Source organism: Oncorhynchus mykiss, chromosome 5 (assembly GCF_057628025.1).
Source record: "Oncorhynchus mykiss isolate SJ-2025 chromosome 5, ASM5762802v1, whole genome shotgun sequence".
NCBI classification, from domain to species: Eukaryota; Metazoa; Chordata; class Actinopteri; order Salmoniformes; family Salmonidae; genus Oncorhynchus; species Oncorhynchus mykiss.
In genome coordinates, this window is record NC_143026.1 from 62,400,859 (window position 1) to 62,420,900 (window position 20,042).

General features: G+C 42.8%; 2 protein-coding genes across 3 annotated transcripts; both read right to left on the reverse strand.

The window, feature by feature from the left end:
• Positions 1–832: 832 nt before the first annotated feature.
• Positions 833–12,756, reverse strand: timm44 (translocase of inner mitochondrial membrane 44 homolog (yeast)). Of its 2 annotated transcripts, none has more exons than XM_036978003.2 (14): positions 12,398–12,756; positions 12,064–12,154; positions 11,135–11,239; positions 8,249–8,425; positions 7,980–8,060; positions 6,299–6,448; positions 5,919–6,055; positions 5,069–5,154; positions 3,865–3,957; positions 3,634–3,758; positions 3,198–3,248; positions 2,928–3,017; positions 2,723–2,833; positions 833–2,129 (listed from the first exon to the last, which is right to left on the reverse strand). In XM_036978003.2, the coding sequence occupies exons 2-14, from the start codon at positions 12,091–12,093 to the stop codon at positions 2,010–2,012; spliced, it is 1,356 nt and encodes a 451-aa protein (XP_036833898.1). In that variant the 5' UTR covers positions 12,094–12,154; positions 12,398–12,756; the 3' UTR covers positions 833–2,009. The 2 variants fall into 2 exon arrangements, with proteins under 2 accessions (XP_036833898.1, XP_021459360.2); XM_021603685.3 differs by having other exon boundaries at positions 12,650–12,748.
• A 730-nt stretch (positions 12,757–13,486) lies between these two features.
• LOC110524230 (heterogeneous nuclear ribonucleoprotein M) lies at positions 13,487–19,531 on the reverse strand. The gene is made up of 12 exons (XM_090235464.1): positions 18,858–19,531; positions 18,676–18,769; positions 18,288–18,557; positions 16,976–17,179; positions 16,825–16,885; positions 16,549–16,656; positions 16,420–16,464; positions 16,228–16,299; positions 16,046–16,147; positions 15,364–15,917; positions 15,187–15,238; positions 13,487–13,861 (listed from the first exon to the last, which is right to left on the reverse strand). Exons 1-12 carry the CDS (start codon positions 18,959–18,961, stop codon positions 13,698–13,700), a joined length of 1,830 nt encoding a protein of 609 aa, XP_090091590.1. The 5' UTR covers positions 18,962–19,531; the 3' UTR covers positions 13,487–13,697.
• Between the last annotated feature and the right edge of the window lie 511 nt (positions 19,532–20,042).

Genomic DNA, 20,042 nt, shown 5'->3' on the forward strand with positions numbered 1-20,042 from the left:
ACACTCTTGACATTCTCTCAACCAGTTTCATGAGGAATGCTTCTCCAAGTCTTGAAGGAGTTCCCACATATGCTGAGCACTTGTTGACTGCTTTTCCTTCACTCTGCAGTCCAACTCATCCCAAACCATCTCAATTGTGTAGCACACCAGTTAGGGGGATCCATCATCACAGACAGCACTGAAATAGGTTGGCTACTTACTACCATGTATGAATCAATAGGCAGGAGGTGAGCTTGTTCATCAATTTTCCCAAGGCCCAGGTAATCAATCCTGGTGCATCAGATCTGGTAGCATCCACATCCCCCCACTGTCGTCAGCAAGCCCCGCACCTCTGCATTCTAGCTGTGCTGGACGCCTCACAGGGGTAATGGGTGACATCAGTCATGATAAGGCCCACTTTCCATGTATTGTAGCATACTCTACAGTCAGACTTTCACATGCAGGAAAGGACAAGTCAGGACACTGGTTTACAGGGAGTCTATAGAGCATATTGTCTCTCTGTTTTGAAATATATTTTGTTCTTCAGTCAGAGAATAAAAAGCGTTCACATCCTCAGTTGGGAAACTTTACAAGTGTGCTCATTCTCAGGTTTCAAAATGGCAGCCATCTGCCATATGCATAGTATTTTACTAGACCCCCACCCCCCTGTAAAAATTGTTAGAATGCCACAAACTCCCTGAAAACATGATCTTGTTTCTCTCACTGCTAAACTAGTTTGGGTTCTTGTGAAGTTTTATGTTACCTGTTATGACACTAATGGGCTGAAGTTCAACAAGTTACATAAACCAAAACAAGTTTGGTATTAAAAACAAATCATAAACAAATAACATGGTTGGAATTCAGAAAAGTTTATTAAGTTGACTCATTTTGGCCATGAGGTAATGAGAAACTACCATCATAAAAATCACCAGTATGTGGAGCCTTCGGTCTATGCCAAGTGGGCTTGATATAAAAACAAACACTGACATACCAGCAAATCACAATACAATGAGTTGTCAGAAGAGTGGTGGATCCACGTGTACATAAACATCTGTCTCTATTAATAATGAGGTCTGACTAGCCCCTAGTGTGGCACCATTGTTTTAGGACCGTTTAGTAGCATGGCGTTGTTTGGAGGCCTTAATAAAAACAATGGAATTCCAAATCTACTGTGTGCCATACCACCAAGTTCACAGATGCTAAATGGCTGAATGCTAATTAGTGACACTAAAACAATAGTGTTAATATTTGGTGCAACAGAAAACCTTTTAGGATTTGTGTCCTCAAAAAAAAAAAAAAAAAAAAGCTCATGCCTTACATTGAAGTCCCAATTCATTGAGTTTTTAATAATAAACAGCTTGCCGTCAAAAATATCAGCAGATATTTCCAAGTTTATTTAAGGCAAGCCTAAACATTTTACAGCAAATGGGTACAAAATAACTCCTCAAACAAAATGTCTGAAGGTGAAGCAGGGGCTTTTTTTTTTTTATATAATAAATATAGATTTTCTCAATTCAATAATTAGACTGGGCTATCATACAAATGTGTGTATAGGGCACTGGTGGACCACATGGCATCCAAAATGTCCTCCCCAAACTAGGAAGGGATCGACAGAGAAGCATTAAAGACACCCTTCACTTTATCCTCAATCCTCCAGTTAACATAATTATGTCTGGGAGAGGAGGAGGACAGTGTCAACTTATCTGACCATGGTGTGACAGACAGAAGGACAGAGCGACTGCTCTGAGTGGACTACTGCCCCTAGAGTCACCCAGTGGGAACACAGGTCTATCCAGTCTGGGTCTCCTCTATCCTGGTCTGTGAACACTGCCAGTCTGGTACATGAGGGGCAGCCATAAGAAGCAGTCCACAGTGGGCCACCCAAAACCATGCTGGAGGAGGAGTTAGCTGGGTTGCTGAAATGGTCAGCACTGCTTGTTCATGTCCCTGTGGTAATTCCATGTTCTCCCGTCCAGACCGCCTCCTCTTCTCCTCAGTCTTCCAGCCCTGGGTGTATGTGTGTGTTGGTCTCAGAGGATCTGTTCAGTGCTGGAGGCAGAGATATCCAGGAGTCTCCAGGCTGCGTAGGGGTTCAGCTCCTCTTGGTCTCGACACAGGGCCCACACGTACATCATCCTCAGCACCTTGTCCTGTGGTTCAAACAGACAAAGGTATTGGCAAGATGAAAATTAAGTCACTTTTCAATGCTTTTGAGCAGGTGTCCAAAGTGTACAACCCTCCCTGCTAGCCTGTCCAGCTTATCCTCTCAGTGAGAGACAAGGGGGGAAAAAAGTTGTGTCATCAACAAAATAACAAATAAAACAGCCTCCCTAAATCCCCTGGTAGTGCCTTGCGGTAGACTGAGGGAGTGCCAGTTTCCTGCGGCTGAGTGGATGCCCTCCCATTATGCCCAGCCCCCCCCCCCCCCCTCCTCCTCCTCCAATCCAAAGACTCCCTGAGGTGCACTCACTGGCCTATCAGACAGATTTACAGCTCAGGAGGCTTTCATGTGGAGTCTGGCTGACAGTCGGCAGGGCCTCAATAGACTAGTCTGGTTCCCTCTCTTTCGCTCCTTCGAAAGACAAAGGGAGGAAGCCACTTTAGACTATAAGAGATGCACCCCCAGGTCTGAAACATTGCCATGTCTGATTAGCCAAGCTCAGAGACAAACAGAGCCCAGTTTGAATACTTTTACAATTGATCCTCATTTCCAGAGTAGAGATGGAGGGTGTATTCTACTCACAGGGTCTCCCTCTATGACGTCTCCTTTAGTGTTGCGGATCACCATGACCAGCTGGGCCTGGAAGGTGATGATCAGCACCGGACCCTGCTCCATCATCTTCCCCATGGCCAGCTGAACACACACAATTAAAACACACTATTAGAAAAGCAGATCCCACAAATAAATATTACGATGAGACTGTCGTAAAAGGCCTCGGGTAACTCACATCAATGTTGTCTATGTCCAGGATCTTAGAGTGGAACTGCAGGCCCATAGCCTTGGCCTGTTGAATGGGGTGGGCCAGCTGGCTGTAAGTCTACACATAAGACAGAGAGGTGTGGGTTAAGAACAGCAAGTGCAGGGGGGAAAAAATGACTGAAAATCTCAACATCACTATTGCAGGTCTACATTTACAGTACTTCAAAAAGAATCAATTCATCTTCAGCCGGTGTCCAAATGAATAGTCGATAAACTGGTCAATAAAAAAAGTGCTTACCGCTTCATAACACCAGTCCTTCAGAACCTCCAGCTCCCCTCGGATCATGGCCTGCAGACAGAAAGACAGAGAGGTAATGCAGACAGAGAGGTCAGAGTAGGGTGATACCCACACCCCAAGAGGCACTGCAGACATAGACAAAAAAACGAAACAATAAAATGTATCTGCACAGAAAGAAGTGGCTCCATTGATTTTACAATTTGTCTGGATATTCATCAGATTTAAGTGAGACTGAGACTAATGTTTCAAGTAATGTTCAAGATCACAGATAGAATAATGTGTATAGTGTCTCCATTAACTGCAGTGACATAGTTACATGGAAGGTTTTTGCCCCCCAATTATCTTCAGCTCAAAACGAGAAACCCGTTTTCCTATTGTATGCCTTCAACACAATCTGTACCGCACCAATGTCAAGGGAGGAAAGATATTTCTTTACCTCCAGGACGTTGGGTATGATGTCAAATTCACACTGCTTGAGGAAGACATCTTTGTCGAATGACGGATCCACCTTCAGAATCTCTGTCAGCACCTCTGACATCTCGGTCTTGGAGAAGAGCCCACCTGACCAGACATACACACAACTTTAAAACAAGAACAAAGACCCAGCCCAACTACCAAATACGTGATTGGGGTTAGTGTTGGTGGCATGGAGAAGTTAGTAGGTTACCTAGGATGTCGGTCATTTTATCTGTGACGGCACGAGACGCTCTGACGAGGGCATTCTCGCTCTCATCATACTTCATCTTCATTTCGAAGAACCCTGGGAAGAGAGCGCAAAAGGTGAGTCGTCTCATTTAATTGCAGTGCATCAAAGTCAAACAAAGAGTAACAGGCTTGGGGGAAGATGTCGTTTGGACTCAGCACCAGTAGTGTTACCCCAAGGTCAGGGCATTGAGTTGTATCGTATGGATCAAACACAGGGACTGAGCTGTGGGTCGTTGTACAGTATCGCTCTGCTGTGTGATTGATTGCTTACTGTACTTCGCTGGCACATTCTCTGATAACACACGCAGTACCAACATACCCAGATTGGATTCCATTATGTATTTACAGTGTCAGGCAAGTTGTGATGTGACAATAAGAAACTTGATACAATTTATTTCTATTGACTTTGCACAATGTCCTTACTGTTAATCATAGCTCCTTTTCACAAGTCAGAAACATGATTTATAGTCGGTGCAGTTTCCTTAGGTAATGCTTAATTGCTCGCTCCCTGTATACGGCTACGGTGAAAACAGGAACAGTCATTTTCAAGGCGCCTAGTAAAAAAGAAGACACTGCTCCCCAGTCTCTCATACCCGACCCCTAGGAAGTCCCTGGGCTCCCATTACCAGCTGCTCGTTAGTGAGGGCCCATTAGCGCCAAGATTTTAATAGGAGCAGGACACTGTTCACCAGTCTGATACAGCAGTCAATCAGCTAGCAGAGGGATCCCCATCTACACTAGGTTTGGATCCCTTACAATGTGCACCCTCAAGACTAGGATTTTGGAGACCGGAACGTTTCTGACCGCCAACCATGACGACAGTTCGAATTTGGAAATGTTCAAGGTAAAGTCAAAAGTTAAGGACAAAGGGCACTTGGTAAAGATAAACGCACCACGCCCAGCAGAGTAACAAGCACTAAGCCACTGATGGGTAGTTTATACACTTAGCCCCACCTACTGGACAAACGTTTTACAGCGGCAGACATTCATACCATTCTTTGATGTCGCAATAATGTCATATTTTAGAGGAATTACTCAGTCTTCATCATATAAATAACATATCATCTTCCTACATTATGATTCGGAAAGGGTGATACTTAGACTGCAATGACTACGGCAGACATCAGAAAGATTAACAAACTGGTAGTGAGACAGGCTGTCCTTACTGTTAAAAACCATGTTGTTATCCTTGAAGTCCTTCCACTGTGCGTACCATTTGGAGTCCTTGTGCAGCACCACCCCCATGGCCTCCCTAGAAAACAGATCACTGCTCAGTGCTCACGGCCATGCCACTACACACACACACACACACACTTATCTAGACTAGAACTGATTTTCACCCTTACTGTGAATCCAAATTATACTTGCACTGATAAATATGGTGTGATATTGAGCTTGTCAGAGACACTTAGGTGAAAATGATCTGTTATTTGAATGATTACAATATTCCGCCCTGAAACATATGATTGTATGGAAGTGATTAGAATGTATAACATCATAATCAATAAATGTGTAGTCCTAGTCAGAATTAGGGTAAAGACATTGTCTTTATGGTATTATAAACACAGACTGTCTGAGCCTGGTGCCGACTTGACTAGAGATTGGGAGAGAACAGGGAGTACATGTAAAGAACAAGGTCACTAATCCCTGTCGGCTGGGTAGCAGGACGTGTATGTGTGTGTGTGTGTGTGTGTGTGTGTGTGTGTGCGTGCGGTTGTGTGAATGTGTGGGCGTGAGAAGTCAGTATAAAATGAATTGTTTTGTATTCTTGACTTTGGAACGTTCCCGTGAATAAACCTTTTTGACTATTTAGCTGGGCCTCCGTCTGTTTCATTCGACCGGGATCTTACAAATTCTGGTTTGTAGACTGAGTAATATAATTAAATTGGGTTATGAACCTGGAGAACAAAATTCTCATATCAGACACACATTTTGAGTTCTAAAGATAATTCTGCTCAAATAAAAATCTAGAGCTCTACCGAAACAGAATGAGGGTGGGAGACTGGCAGCACGTACTCATTGGCCTCGAAGACCTTGTTCTCATTTTCTGCAGCCTTAGATGAAAAGTCACTCCTCTTCCGTAGTCTCTTGGGGGCCCGGTAGGGCCCACTCTGATTAAGATCATCAATCTCCTTCTTCACACTCTTTATACCCTGTATGTGCACATACAGCAGGCTTTAGGGAAATGCATGGGCTGTTGTGATGAGCTCCCTAAGCAATGGGTTGTTTCTGTACATTCCCTCCTGATCATTTGACTTGCTTAGTTTATGCAGTGACAACACAAAAAAATTTAGCAAGTGATTGCTATAATGCAGTGAACATGACCAAACCCGGTATTTGACTTTGAAGTGCTGAATTGGTCCTTTTGGACCTTGGAGAACCTATCCAGTTCTCACCTGAGATATTGCCCTGAAGGCACCGGTCTTTCCCAGTTTCTCTCCACTCTTGGACACAGACTCCGCAGACGTCTTGGCTGTCTTCGCTGCTTCCTCCACGCCCTCCTTGATCTTCCTCCCTATATCTGTACGACTGACCTCTTCCAGACCCTAAAAACAAACAGATACTAACTTCTTGTCTGAGACACTCACACACCATTTCTGTTGACATGCCGAAGGCCTAGACCTACATACAGTGCATTCTGAAAGTATTCAGACCTCTTAACTTTTTCCACATTACAGCCTTATTCTAAAATGGATTAAATAGTTTCCCCCTCAATCAATCTACACACAATACCCCATAATGACAAAGCAAAACCAGGTTTTTAGACATTTTTGCAAATGTATAAAAAAAACTACAAACTGCAATATCACATTTACATAAGTATTCAGACCCTTTACTCAGTACTTTGAAGCACCTTTGGCAGCAAAATCAGCCTCGAGTCTCCTTGGGTATGACGATACAAGCTTGGCACACCTGTATTTGGGGAGTTTCTCCCATTATTCTCTGTAGATCCTCTCAAGCGCTGTCAGGTTGGATGGGGAGTGTCGCTGCGCAGGTATTTCAGGTCTTTCCAGAGGCGTTCGATCGGGTTCAAGTCCGGGCTCTGGCTGGGCCACTCAAGGACATTCAGAGACTTTTTCCGAAGACTCTTCTGCATTGTCTTGGCTGTGTGCTTAGGGTCATTGTCCTGTTGGAAGATGAATCTTCACCCCAGCCTGAGGTCCTGAGCACTCTGTACTTTACTCGGTTCATCTTTCCCTTGATCCTGACTAGTCTCGCAGTCCCTGCCGCTGAAAAACAAACCCACAGCATGATGCTGCCACCCCCATAGTTCATGTGATGCTTGGCATTCAGGCCAAAGAGTTAAATCTTGGTTTCATCAGACCAGATAACTTTGTTTCTCATGGTCAGAGTCTTTAAGTACCTTTTGGCAAAACTCCAAGTGGGCTGTCATGTGCGTTTTACTGACAGGCGGCCAGCTCTAGGAAGAGTCTTGGTGGTTCCAAAATTCTTCCATGTAAGAATGATGGAGGCCACTGTTTTCTTGGGGACCTTCAATGCTGCAGACATTGTTTGGTAATCTTCCCCAGATCTGTGCCTTCGACACAATCCTGTCTCGGAGCTCTACGGATAATTCCTTCAACCTCATGGCTTGGTTTTTGCTCTGACATGCACTGTCAACGGTGGGACCTTTTATATAGACAGGTGTGTGCCTTTCCAAATCAATCCATTTAGTTTACCACAGGTGGACTCCAATTAAGTTGTAGAAACATCTCAAGTATGATCAATGGAAACAAATGCACCTGCGCTCAATTTCGAGTCTCATAGCAAAGGGTCTGAATACTTGTGTAAATAAGGTATGTTTTTATTTTTAATACATTTGCAAACATTTCTAGAAACCTATTTTCACTTTGTCATTAATGGGTAAAACAAGAGGAAAAAAATAATTTCATCAATTTTAAAATAAGGCTGTAACGTAACAAAATGTGGAAAAAGTTAAGGGGTCTGAATACTTTCCAATGGCACTATGTAATTCATGTCAATGTTTCCATTTAATTGACAACATACAGCTCTACATTTACCATGCTCAAGTTTAGTCATCAAGGCTGATGAGTAACTAAACAGCAATCCATGTACCTCTTTCACAGTCTCTGAGAAGGTCCCTAACTTCTTCTTCAGAACTTCAGACGTCTTCACAGTTTCAGACTCTATGGTTTGCTAAGGAAGAAAGTAAAATAGTGAAGGAAAGAAATCAATTAATTATTGAATCCAACCTGCCTAACAACATCCTTTGTCCAATGTAACAATGAAACAACGTGTGACATGCGCTTCAAATGATTTGCTGGGCCACAAATGTCCACCTGAAGATAAAGGAATAAAGCTGTTCAATGGATGGGAGCACTCACATATTTCCTCCGAGCTTGCTTTAGAGCTTCTGATTCCTCCAACTTTTTGGCCTCCTCGCGAAACTTCTTGATGTTCTCCTTCATTTCCTTGTTCTTGCTGAGCTCCTGTTTGAGGTTGTCCAAGAACCCCCCAAAGAAGCCTTTTCGGCTACCTCCCCTGTCTGATGCATGCCGTACCTAGAGAGAGATATGGGCATTGTATGAGTTGGAGAAAGGGGAACATACACTATATATACACTATATATACAAAAGTATGTGGAGACTAGAGGTCGACAGATGATTTTTCAACACCAATACCGATTATTGGAGGATCAAAAAAAGCTGATACCGATTAAGCGGACAATTTTTGAAATGTATTTGTAATAATAAAAATTACAACAATACTGAATGAACTGAATACTGAATAACTTAATGTAATACATCAATAAAATCAATTCAGCCTCAAATAAATAATGAAACATGTTCAATTTGGTTTAAATAATGCAAAAACAAAGTGTTGGAGAAGAAAGTAAAAGTGCAATATGTGCCATGTAAGAAAGCTAATGTTTCAGTTCCTTGCTCAGAACATGAGAACATAATGAAAGCTGTTGGTTCCTTTTAACATGAGTCTTCAATATTCCCTGGTAAGAAGTTTTAGGTTGTAGTTATTATAGGAATTATAGGACTATTTCTCTCTATACCATTTGTATTTCATTAACCTTTGACTATCGGATGTTCTTATAGGCACTTTAGTATTGCCAGTGTAACAGTATAGCTTCGGTCCCTCTCCTCGCTCCTCCCTGGGCTCGAACCAGGAACACAACGACAACAGCCACCCGCGAAGCAGCGTTACCCATGCAGAGCAAAGGGAACAACTACATCAAGTCTCAGCGCGAGTGACGTTTGAAACGCTATTAGCGCGCACCCCACTAGTTAGCCATTTCACATCAGTTACACCAGCCTAATCTCGGGAGTTGATAGGCTTGAAGTCATAAACAGCTCAATGCTTGACGCACAGCGAAGAGCTGCTGGCAAAACGCATGAAAGTGCTGTTTGAATGAATGCTTACGAGCCTGCTCCTGCCTACCATCGCTCAATCAGAATGCTCTATCAAATCATAGACTTAGTTATAACATAACACACAGAAATACGAGCCATAGGTCATTAATATGGTCGAATCCGGAAACTATCTCGAAAACAAGATGTTTATTCTTTCAGTGAAATACGGAATCGTTCTGTATTTTATCTAAGGGGTGGCATCCATTAGTCTAAATATTCCTGTGCACAACCTTCAATGTTATGTCATAATTACGTAAAATTCTGGCGAATTAGGAGGCCCAAACTGTTGCATATACACTGACTCTAAGTGCAATGAACGCAATAGAAGTGACACAATTTCACCTGGTTAATATTGCCTGCTAACCTGGATTTCTTTTAGCTAAATATGCAGGTTTAAAAATATATACTTCTGTGTATTGATTTTAAGAAAGGCATTGATGTTTAGGTACACATTGGAGCAATGATACGCACCGCATCAATTGTATGCAACGCAGGACACGCTAGATAAACTAGTAATATCATCAACCATGTGTAGTTAACTAGTGAACATGATTGATTGATTTTTATAAGATAAGTTTAATGCTAGCTAGAAACTTACCTTGGCTTACTGCACTCGCGTAACAGGCAGTCTCCTCGTGGAGTGCAATGAGAGGCAGGTGGTTAGAGCGTTAGACTAGTTAACTGTAAGGTTGCAAGATTGAATCTCCCAAGCTGACAAGGTGAAAATCTGTCGTTCTGCCCCCGAACGAGGCAGTTAACCCACCGTTCCTAGGCCTTCATTGGAAATAAGAATATGTTCTTAACTGACTTGCCAAGTTAAATAAAGGTGAAATTTAAAATATATATATATTTTTATTTTTTATCGGCAAAATCGGTGTCCAAAAATACAAATTTCTGATTGTTATGAAAACTTGAAATCGGCCCTAATTAATCGGTCGACCTCCACTGGAGACCCCATTTAAATTTGTGGATGCAGCTATTTCAGCCACACCTGATGCTGACAGGTGTATACAATCAAGCACACAGCCATGCAATCTCCATAGAAAAACATTGCCAGTAGAAGGTCCTTACTGAAGAGCTCAGTGACTTTCAATGTGGCACCGTCATATGATGCCACTTTAATATGACAAACAAGTCTGTTTGTCATATTCCTGGTCTGGTCAACTATAAGTGCTGTTATTGTGAAGTGGAAATGTCTAGGAACAACAACGGCTCAGCCGCGAAGTGGTAGCCCACACAAGCGCACAGAACGGGACAGTTGAGTGCTGAAGCGGTCCATACTGAAATGGTTTGTTGAGATCGGTGTGGAAGAACTTGACTGGCCTGTACACAGCCCTGACCTCAACCCTATCGAACACCTTTGGGATGAATTGGAACACCGACTGCAAACCAGGCCTAATCGCCCAATATCAGTGCCCGACCACACTAATGCTCTTGTGGCTGAATGGAAGCAAGTCCCCGCAGAAATGTTCCAACATCTAGTGGAAAGCCTTCCCAGAAGAGTGGAGGCTGTTATAGCAGCAAAGGGGGGACCAACTCCATATTAATGACCATGATTTTGGAATGTGATGTATGACGAGCAGGTGTACACATACTTTTGGTTGTGTATTTCTGCATAGGAATCAAAGAATTTTGGTTATCTGACTACTTCTGCATTCAACAACAGTACATTGTTGGCTAAAGCAGAAATGGGTTGGCTAAAGCAGAAATGGGATTTACACATAGGCTGCACTTTGAATGTAAAAAATAAGAACTCTGAAATAAAAAACTGAAGGGAAGTAGGGTACAATTCAAATTGTCTACTAGTACGAAATTAATGATTATCACAAGCGGAACAGTCACTGTTACCTGTGAAGAACTTGTGAGAGACCCACATATCCTGTATACATGAGGTCTGTTGTGTAGGAGCAAATATGAAGGACTGGAGACAAGCAAACTTCTTCTGACACACAGCTGGAGAGAGAAATACACAATTAGAAATAATCATTATAAAATTATGTTCTGGCAACATTATGATTGGCAGAGAAGCTTTGTTAAACCTACAATTTAAGTGCCCAAGAGAATTGATATTGCCACCTCAGAGATTATGATTGCAATTTTTTTTTTTTTTCACCTTTATTTAAGTCAGTTAAGAACAAATTCTTATTTTTAATGATGGCCTAGGAACAGTCGGTTAACTACCTGTTCAGGGGCAGAACGACAGATTTGTACCTTGTCTGCTCTGGGGTTTGAACTTGCAACCTTTCGCATAATAGTCCAATGCTCTAACCACTAGGCTACCCAGACAACATTGCCTTTATTGCTTATGAAATTAAACAGATTCCAACCTACTAGTTACAATTGTTATATTTGGCCTATGCATTGTTTTATTTGATTTTCAAAAATTACTTTCAAGACTATTAAAAAAACCTTCATAGCCTTGTCACACTCAATTGTTGCACATGTAAACGATGTCCATGTCATCTGTCTATGCTATTGAAATAAGTGTGCAAAAGTGTAAATGATGCATATTTGAAATGTGCATACAGAGAGCAACAAACTACTGCTTGGTACACATTTTATACGGTTATGAATCAAGGGCCAAACACCGGCATGACACAAGATTCAATTCTGAGAAGTCTTGTTACTAAGTTAGTCTGATTCGGCGTTAAAACGTATTGCAATGGAGAAGACGGTTCGAGTATATAGGCATTCCATCGCTATTTTCAATAATAGATTACGTTAATTATTTACGGTTAAAAGACAACGTGGAAAAATCTGTTTTAATGACAACTAACCTGGTAACACTGACACAAGGAGGCCGCCATCTTGGTTGCATTGCCTGTGACCTTTTCCGCTGATGACCTTCTGACGTATTAGTGGAGAAGCCTGAAGGTTGGACAAGGCGAAAAATAACTAGTTCGGTTCGGATGAAAGCGCCAACTTTGTCACATAGGCAGATGCATGCATCATGATTAAAAATATATTGATATTTTCAACAGCAAAGATCCAGACCAGGAGAGGTGTTAGCAGTAGCGCCAACTATGGCTCGGACAAGGATAGAACAATGTGTTAGTTATAAGAATCTTTGGCTTTGTATTAAAGTAAACCGATGCCGACAGCAACACATACAAATAAGTAATGCCTGATAATACTGTATCACTGCCGCTTTTGGCTCTGGTCCATATGCTGAATGAGAAAGAAAATAAGCGGTTAATACAACTCGAAACCATACAAGATGGGTGAAAATGTGGACACTGCAGCGACAGGCTCGAGGTCAAGTTAGATAGATATCCAACATTAGCAAGCCAACTAGCAAACATTTCCGCAATACCATTGCTTTTACTTTCAGGGAAAGACATTATGGGATTCCCCCGAACTCACAAAGCTTCCCTCTTCGAGAAGCTATTGTACAAAAAGAACCGGCAGACTACATTTAGAGCCTCACACGAAGGATACCATGTCTAATCTCCTGACCCCCAAAGGCATTTGAACTGACATTCATTGAGGAAAGTAGAGTTAGCTGCCGTCACATGTTGCTATGATAAACAAATGGCTTCTCCATTCTATTCCATATTTTACACTCACAAGTTAACTTCTTGCTTAGCTAGATTAACGTTCTTCAGATAGCTGGCCAGTTATTAATGGTTGTTTATGTGTTGAATGATATGGCTGCATCAGATGACATCCCCTCACCTATTGCAGATAATTACCTCAGGCCTAGTGTAACAGTGGAGTCAACCGTAATGAGCTTGACGTGCAGGTTCAACGTTCTGCAGTTCATGACACATTTCGCCTTAGAAGCTTGGAAAAATAGTCAGACCTTCCAGTGTGAACAGTTGTTTCGTGTTACCGGGCTTCTAATTGATATATGTAATTCTTTATACCCAGTGACAAGTTGCGTTTGCATATTTATTTTGTACACATAAGCGGCAGGTGACTACATTGATCAACTGGCACCTGCATTTTGTTTTCCCCCGGTTACCCTGTCTGAGGTCCCCAAATGTTTCAACTACCTTACTAATACCACTGGCAAAAACCTCTATGGTGACATGCTTGTTTATCACCCAGTGGCAGTCTTGAAATAGGTTTAAATACCAGCGTTTCATTTCATACATACAGTACACATGTTGACTAACTAGAATAGTGAAACAAACCTCTAATCCAGTGAGATTCCAAGCTACAATAGTACATTTGAGTGGCAAGGAAGAGATGGAAAACAAAATTCCAATGTTATTTATTATCAAAACACCTCATAGAACAAAAAGGCAATGAAGTGAAGCTTTAAGTAAAATGAAGAAATACAATTTGGTTACTAAAAAGAAAAATGCACAGATGAGCAATAACTAAAAGTACACATTTGCACTGTTACAAATGTCCAACAAACCAAGAAATATGCAAATATCAGGGTCAAAATGACAATCTGGGACAATTAGGCATTTCTGTCAATTCTGACGTCAATCTCTCTTCCATTCAGCCTGTAGCCATTCATGGTGTGACAGGCTCTCTCGGCAGTCTCCGGGTTGTCGAAGCGAACCACGCCACAGCCCTTGGACTTGCCATTCTCCGTCTTGATGTCAGCATATTGGACGATACCTGCAGAAGAAATCACATATCGGTTAAAATCATTTGGCTGAAGTTCCAATTGAATCTTGGGTCAGACTCACCATGGTGTAATTGTGAAATGTTGCGGGGTTATTAACTTAAAACATTCCATTTACATGTTTTTCAATTCTGTTAAATTACATTTAAGACAATTACTTCAACATCGCAAGAGACTTGACTCTAGAACTCAACCAGAGGGGAATGCGTCAGAAAATCTCTTGGTTGCATATTTAACATACTAACTACAAGAGCAAATGTTGCAAGAGCTGTAATATCTAGTTACCCTTAAAGTAACAATTCAGATTTTTTTTAAAAATGGTTGGACCACAGCTTTTAGGGACTTCTGACTCTAGTTTAAAGGACTAACACTAGGGACTAAAGATGTTTAGTGACTTCACTACAGCACTGGTCTCTTGGGGGCAAGAAAGTCCTTACGGACAGTACCAGTCAAATTGACACCAACTCATTCAAGGTCTTATTTTTTTGACTCTTTTCTACATTGTAGAATAGAATACATCAAATCTATGAAAACACATGGAATCAAGTAGTAACCCAAAAAGTGGCAAATCAAAATATATTTTAGATTCTTCAAAGTAGCCACCCTTTGCCTTGACAGCTTTGCACATGCTTGGCACTCTCAAACAGCATCACCTGAAATGCTTTTCCAACAGTCTTAAAGGAGTTTCCACGTATGCTGAGCACTTGTTGGCGGCTTTTCCTTCACTCCGCAGTCCAACTTAAACTTGACCATTTTATCTCAATCATGGACACTGTTACTGACAGTTGTGGCTGCTTTGAGTGATGTATGGTTGTCTCTACTTTGTACCAATAATGTTTTGTAATGCTACCATGTGCTGCTGCCACGTGTTTCTACCGTGTTGTCTCAACCAGCTTCACCTGGAATGACAATGCCAAGAGTGTACAAAGGGTGGCTACTTTGAAGATTCTAAAATATATTGACTTAACACTTGGTTACTACATGTCTTCACTATTATTGTACAATGTAGAAAATAGTAAAAAGGCCTCCTGAGTGGCGCAGTGGTCTAAGGCACTGCATCGCAGTGCTAGCTGTGCCACAAGAGATTCTGGGTTAGAGTCCAGGATCGGTCAAAGCCAGTCGTGACCGGGAGACGCACAATTGGTGTGGTTGGCTTCCGGGTTAAGTGGGCATTGTCTCAAGAACCAGTGCCGCTTGGTTGGGTTTCGGAAGACGCACGGCTCTCGACCTTAGCCTCGCCGAGTCCATACAGGAGTTGCAGCGATGAGACAATTGGATACCACAAAATTGAGGAGAAAAGTTTAGATTATGTTCTTACCGCATGTATTGAAAGTATCCTTCAGCACCTTCCAGGTGAAGTCATATGGCAGCTACAAGAGAAGAGTCAAATCAGATCAGTTGAAGTTTACAATGTTGACTGTTGAATACTAGTTCAATATGCTGAATACGCTTTAACCACAACAATGGGGACACTTATTTCTCTAGAGACACTTACATTCCGGACAAAGATCTGACAGCCCTTCCTGGCATTGGCCCCAGGACCTCCAAAGCCATTTCCTCCAAAGCCCCCACGTTCCATCTCAGCAGGCCGGTCATACTGGCCTCCAACACTTGCAGCGCCCATGTGGTCCATGGTGGAGCCCATGCGGTCCAGCCCGGTGGTCGGGAAGCGGTCCATGCCAGCAGACCCCATGCGGTCAAAGTTGGTTCCCATCCTCTCCATGCCGGTGTTCATGCGGTCCGCCATGCCCATGGGGGAGGTGAAGTCCAGGCCGGCGGACATGCGGTCTAAACTGGATGGGCCTAGGCAGTCAAACCCAGCTGGGCCCAGGCGGTCCATGCTGGAGCTCATACGATCCAGGCCAGAACCAAGTCTGTCCATACTGGGACCTAGCCGGTCCAGCCCAGAGCCCATACGGTCAAAGCCAGAGCCCCCCAGCCTGTCCAGATCAGACACGCGGTCCATCCTCTCCATCCCACCCAGACGGTCCATTCCACCACCCAGGCGATCCATGCCAGAGCTCATGCGGTCCATGCCCAGTGAGCTACCTGTAAGTCAAGGGAAAACATAGAAAATAAAAAACAACGACTAGTGAGGTTTATGTGCTGTTAGAAATCAGCTTCAGGTGTGTTCAACACATCAGCAAGAAATTGAGCAAATCCTTAAAAGTACTAACCCATTCCTCTATCAAAGGACTCTCCAAAAGTATTGCGAGACATGCCCATTTCATTTCGACCACACTCCCGGTCAAAAGCACCACCAATCCCACGGTCCATCTCTGACAACACAAGAGATGAAACTATTAGAAGACCAGCCAAACGAGAATGTTCCACGTCAGAGTGAAATAAATTTCCTTACCATTCATACGTCCCATTCCTGATGGTCCATAGCGCTCCATGTTATTCATTCCTCCACCAAAGTTATCCATGCCTTGAAAAAAATAAAAATCAGAACAAAATGTAATCTTTAACACTCAAATGTATTAGAAAAAACACGATGCAAATGATTTGATGAACTGCAGTCATTCAACGCAGCACAAAACATACATACCTCCCATTCTACCCATGCCACCACCGAAGCCCATGCCATCCATGCCTATAAACCAAACAATTGGTGAGTGACTGAATGAAGTCAAATGAAAGTTCAATGTGAAGGAGGATCGCAAAGACAGCCCCTTACCCCCAGGTCCCATGTTGCCCATTCCTCCACCACCACCTCTGTTCAGTGCGGTGGCGTCAATGGGTTGGCCACCAGGCCCCAGTCCCTGCCCAATGCCACTCAGGCCACCTGAGGGAAAGCAATGGATGACAGAAAAAACAATTACTACGAGCCCTTCTATTGAAGATCCTATGGAAGCTAGCCTTGAAGATACTCAACATTTTGGACAGATTAGTTTTCTGTTTTTCATTGACTTCAGTTTACTTTGGGGGGGGAGAGGTAACAGATTGTACTTACGGGGTAGTGCTGGGGGTCTCTCCTGTGGTGCAAAGTCTCCTTTTGGTAAGGACTTCTCATCCTGAAATATCCAATGCAAGCATTGCTTAAAATGTGTACAGTTTGACACTTACTAAAATTAACAAATGTTAGTCTCCAGAATGTTGATTACCAGTTTGACATGCATGACCCGGTTGAACAGTAGTTGACCGTTGAACATGCTGACGGCTTGGACAGCTTCAATAGGCATGTCAAAGGTGACAGTTCCCATGCCCCTGCTATTCCCATCCTTGTCCTCCAAGATGTCAGTACGCACCACCACTCCTGCCATGCCAAACACCTCCTTCAGCTTCTTCCAGCCAACCTTGTAGTCCAGCTGGAAACATTAAATTGACAATAGGGATGCACGATATATCGGTAAGCATATCGGAATCAGACGATATTAGCTAAAAATGCCAACATCAGCCCGATGTCTAGTTTAACGCCGATATCAAAGCTGACGTGCATACATACAACGTAGGTAGATTACGTAATGGCGCCACGAAAAATACAGCACTACACAGAAAAAAAGCAGAAACAGACTAAGCGCACACTTCCAACAACTAAACAAGTTCAAGCCGAGCAGTCATTTGAAAGAGTAAGAACATTTCTGCAAGACAACTCCATGGTGAAATCAATTAACGGCAAGATAATGGAATTCATTGCCCTTGACTTGACAATCAACCGTTCTCTGTCGTAGATGTTGGCTTTTTCCGACTGGTCGAACACCTCGAGCCCCGGCTGTACCAAGTAGGCGCTATTTTTCAGATGTTTCCCTACCGGAGTTACAGTATTGTTGAAATGCACATCCCTGAGCTACTTGCTATGGGCGTCACTGCTATTAGAGTCACGACTGACATTTGGACCAGCGATGTCAGCCCCGTGACAGCATGTGGAATTTGACATGGACTTCGTACTGAGGAAAGCCGTATTGCATGCTCAAGAATGCCACTTCATTGGCATTTGAGAACATGTTTTAAACATGAACACACTCCTAGCGCCATTCGAACTACTGACTGGAGAAATAAGCTCATCAACTGCGTCTGCAGCAGACGTGATACCCTCTGTCATGGCATTGAAACACCTGCTTAACAAAAATGCCAACAGACCGTCGGGTTAACTTGGAAAAGTACTCTACTATAGGCTGTGAACAAGCGATGCTAGGTACAAGGACCGCTACTTCTATGCAGACAAGAAACAGGGTATACGCGAGACTGTTAAACAGCTGGACAAGACGGAAACAGACAGTGACAGTGCGCACAAATATCGGTATCTTTTTTTGGCAAGGAAAATATAGGATATCGATATCGGCCAAAATTGTAATACCGGTGCATCCCTAATTGACAAGGTTAAAATACTTGCAATAACATATACTGCAATATATGACTTAATCTGATATTTTAAACTATGTATATTGGCATACTGGACTACAATCTGCGACTTACGTTAGCTACGAAGACCGTGCTTCCGATCTTGCCAGCCTGCAGCCCGTGAATAATCTCATTGGGGATGTTAGAGTTGTTCATGAGGCTGGGCGGAATGTTGACCATGGGTGGGCCGCCCGGTCCTGGGCCCATGCAGTCCATGTTCATCCGCTCCATATTCATGTGATCCATCCCCATCCCCATGTTCATTCCACCATGGCCGCCTGGGGGGCCACCACCACCACCCTGGGCCCTGTGTGAATCCCTCTGGGCAATCACACCATCTGGGTCCTGGGGAAATAGGATTAGAAAAACATTGGCAACATTACCAAACAGGAAATACAAGCCTATTGATAATATTTATTTTATTCTGGTGTTGTGTCAGTAGCTTAAAAAAAATATTGCTTACCTCTTTAACCTTCAGGGGCCGACCATTCAGGTTGTGCTTGTTGACCTTCTCCACAGCCTTCTTCATCAGCTCCTCAGTCCTGAACTCAACAATCCTGTTGCGACAAAAACCATGATGAATATCAGGAACTTAAAACTTTGAGACATCTATAAGAATAAAGACTGAATGAAGAAAATACTTACGCACAACCCTTTATTGATTGAAGACCACACAACAGCATCATTGAAAAAGAAAAAACATTTGAGTTAGTAATCAGTCGTGGCAATGTAGAGAACAATGACTTCATGCATATTCAATGACAAGGTTAAACACAGTCTACTCACTTGTATGGCCTTAGCCTAGAACAGTCAGCTACTCTTTCAAATTGAGTTGACAGCTTAAAAGCTGGTCACCAGACAATATAACAAATGCAGAAGTCTGGTGAATCTAAACCCTTAAAACATTGTCCACATCAAAAGCAGAAGTCCCACAGACAAAATGGACTCTTGAAGGAAATATCTGTTCCACAAAAACAATTCAATGGACTCAAATCTATTGCATGTTACAACCTCTTGGGGACTGGGCCCCACTTTAGTCCCAGATGAACAAATCTGCAGCAAAATGAACTTTCCAAACTACTGGAACCTGAATTCCCAATACGACGCCAACCCATGAGATGACATCATTCAGTGCCAGACTGCAACATGTTCTGTTCAGCGTCACCCACTTGACACGCTTTCATCAAAACTCCATGTCTGAAAATCCCCACAATTAAAGAAAAGGTAACTCAAGCTGACAAACACAGGTTTGTCTATTGCACTTACCCTTGATTTGCCTTCTCCGTCCATTAAGTGTTCCACGTACGTTACCTCACCCACTACAAATCAGATTCCAGACGACACACACCAAGGGAGAGAAGCCGAGAGAACAATGGGGGTTTAGAGCAGACACACAAGCGGTTGGTGACCATGAGCTCAGCCTGCTACTCCAGAGCCTCCCCCCAAGCACCTCAGTAGCACAATTCTGGTACAGATCTACAAAAAGCTTACTTGATCTCTAAAATGGCTTCTTAGCCTGTCCTTGCCGAGTCCCGAAACACAAAGACCAATAGAATGAAAAGAACAATAGTCAAATAGCTACCAGCCCTGTTATCGGAAGGATTGTCATCATGGAGGAACCCTTTTCTAAATATAAACTTGACAGAATTAAAGTTTGCGAAGCCTTTTGAAACCACGAGTCCACCCTTTCAAAATCCATGTTCCTTGTTAAATGTATTTAGAACCACTGACTGATACAACGGTTCTACCGCACCTTTGAATGAATACACACAAAAAACTAAATTGTACCAACTCAGCTATGGAATGGCATTTTTGGAAAGTTGTACATAC